Source organism: Volvox carteri (assembly GCF_000143455.1).
Source record: "Volvox carteri f. nagariensis unplaced genomic scaffold VOLCAscaffold_953, whole genome shotgun sequence".
In the NCBI taxonomy this organism is placed as follows: Eukaryota; Viridiplantae; Chlorophyta; class Chlorophyceae; order Chlamydomonadales; family Volvocaceae; genus Volvox; species Volvox carteri.
This window is the reverse complement of record NW_003308393.1, coordinates 1,641-3,883: the sequence shown is the minus strand read 5'-3', so window position 1 is coordinate 3,883 and position 2,243 is coordinate 1,641. Positions and strand designations below refer to the sequence as shown.

Here is a 2,243-nt window from a genome sequence, read left to right as displayed (position 1 = left end):
CCCTTAGCCTTAGAGCTGCAACGGCAGGCCTTAGCGCAGCAGCAGCAGCAGCAGCAGGAGCTATTAGTCATTAGGAACAGGCCCCAGTTCAAGCATTCCAACGCGAAGCCGTCGAGCAGAGGCAAGTACGGCCAAGGGACCTGCCGCCGACGGCACCGCTGCCGCCGCCGCCGCGTTGCACCTGGCAGGAAGCCGTCGCCGCGAGCAGTATTGGCGCCACCGTCAGCCCCTTCGCCGCCACCGCCGGCGCCGCCACTGCCGTACCAGCCTCCGTACCATCTGCCACCGGGGGAGTTCCCGGGGTGTTGGGGCGCCTGCGACCCCGCACCCCGCGCGCGTTCCTGCTCGCCGACTTACCGCGGCAAACAACAACAACAACAACAACAACAACAGCATCAGCAACCACGCTGCAGCAGCGGCACTAAACGCCGCCGGTTACGGATTCGTCCACGCCAAGATCCGGTTCCGTCGGCAATGCACAGGTCAGCTACAGCTCCGCCGGCGGCGCCGCTACAGGTTCGGGACGGTCGGCGATGGAGTACCAAGTCATGACGTCAGCGCTGCCGCCGCCGTCGCCACGCCGCCGCCGCCACGACGGCGACGGCGGTGGCCGCGGGCTCAGAGGGCATCGCGGGGTTTACAGCACACGCGGACGATAACACGATACGGCAGGTGGGGGCTGGGAGGGAGGTGGTCGATTGCTGCGGGGTGTGTGGGGGGCCAGTAGGTGGGGGTTGGGGGTGGGGGTAGTCGGGGGGAGGGGGAGGGGGAGGGGATGATGGTGCCACCGGCGCTGAGAGCGGCGCTGCGACAGGCCAAGCTTCGATCACGCTGCTCGCAGTCCGTTTCGCAATTCGATTCTCAGTCGCAGCTACAGCTCTCGCAGCAGCAGGAACGGACCCGTGGGTCGTTTCTGCTACAGCCCAACACGCTCGTGTCTTCCTCTGTAGCGTCGTCCGCCGCAACCTCGGCTGTAGTCGTCACCATTGGCACCAATGTGCCGTCAGCTGGAGTGAATTCCGGGCTACAGTCGCAACAGCCGCCGCCGCCGCCGCCGCCGTCGCGGGCCAGCCTGGCGGCGGCGCTGGCGCACACAGGCGACGGCTCGCTCAGCGCCGCATCCTGGCTACAGCCACCACCGCCGGTGACGCCGCCGCCACCGTCGCGAAACAGCGTCCCGCAGCAGCAGCGGCCGGAGCAGCAGCAGATGTTGACTCAACAGCTATCCGAGTCGTACGGATCTGAATATGTCGTATCCACGTTGCAAAACATGTACGGCGGATCTACAGGGCTGAGGCCGCAGCTGCAAGCCGGGAAAGGTCGATGCCGACGCCGACGCCGACGCCGCCGACGATGACGACGACGCAGCAGCAGAGGCAGGCGGAGGTGTTGGCGGCGACGGCGAAAGCGGCGGCTGAGAGGCACCAAGGTCCGACGTCAGCGGAGGTGGCGGCGGCGTTGTGGCGTACCTGTCGGGAGGTACTGGCGGCGGTGGCGGAGGCGGTGGCGGCGGTGGCGGCGGCGGAGAGCGGCTACCGGGTGCTGCTACAGCTGGCAGCCGCCTGGCCCCCGCGCGCGCGCCGGTGATTCCTGTGCAACCACAGCAGCGAAGTGGCTCGCCGCAGCCGCCGCCGTCGCCGTCGCCGCAGCTGCCGTCGTCGCCGCCGCCGCCGCAGCAGCAGCAGCCACCGCCATCACAGGTCGAACCAGGAGGGGGAGGAGGGCGGCCTGGCGTATCCGGCAGTCGTACGACACCGCTGCTGTTGCCGTCGCTGGAGAAGTCGCCAAGTCGCCGAAAAGGTTCACAGCTGGCGGTGGCGGCACGTCCTCACTGTACGGCGGCGCCCGTGTAGCCACGGCGGCGGCGCCTTCCGCCGCTGATCGCGCTACTTGGGCGCTACAGGGTGGTGGCGGCAGCCGTCTCAATGACGTGCGTGGCGTGCTGCGTGATGGAAAGGATGGTATCGGAACGGGATGCCGTGATGTCCGGGAAGCCGAGCCGGAGAGGGTGTCTCTGTCTCCTGGGCTTCGACTCCGCCTCCGCCAGGATCTGGGCACGGAGGCCGCAGCGGCAGCGGAGGCGCGAGGCGGCGGAGATGATGAAGGCTCGGAGAAGGGCATTACCCTTGGCGGCGGCGACGGAGGCGACGGAGATGATGAAGACGACGGAGGCAGTGGCGGCGCCGAAGAGGAAGTGGAGCCGAGTGCTGAAGCTCCCGCCGCCGCCGCCGCCGCCGCCGCCG

General features: G+C 68.8%; 1 protein-coding gene across 1 annotated transcript in view; it reads left to right on the top strand.

The window, feature by feature from the left end:
• Nucleotides 1-188: 188 nt before the first annotated feature.
• The window catches only part of VOLCADRAFT_101411 (uncharacterized protein), a gene marked incomplete at both ends in the record, with an annotated part of 3,552 nt that continues 1,497 nt past the window's right edge, over nt 189-2,243 (top strand). The window contains 5 exons of the mRNA XM_002959847.1: nt 189-516; nt 625-672; nt 842-1,272; nt 1,377-1,539; nt 1,904-2,194. Coding sequence (XP_002959893.1) covers nt 190-516; nt 625-672; nt 842-1,272; nt 1,377-1,539; nt 1,904-2,194 — 1,260 coding nt within the window. The remainder of the gene's footprint in view (nt 517-624; nt 673-841; nt 1,273-1,376; nt 1,540-1,903; nt 2,195-2,243) is intronic.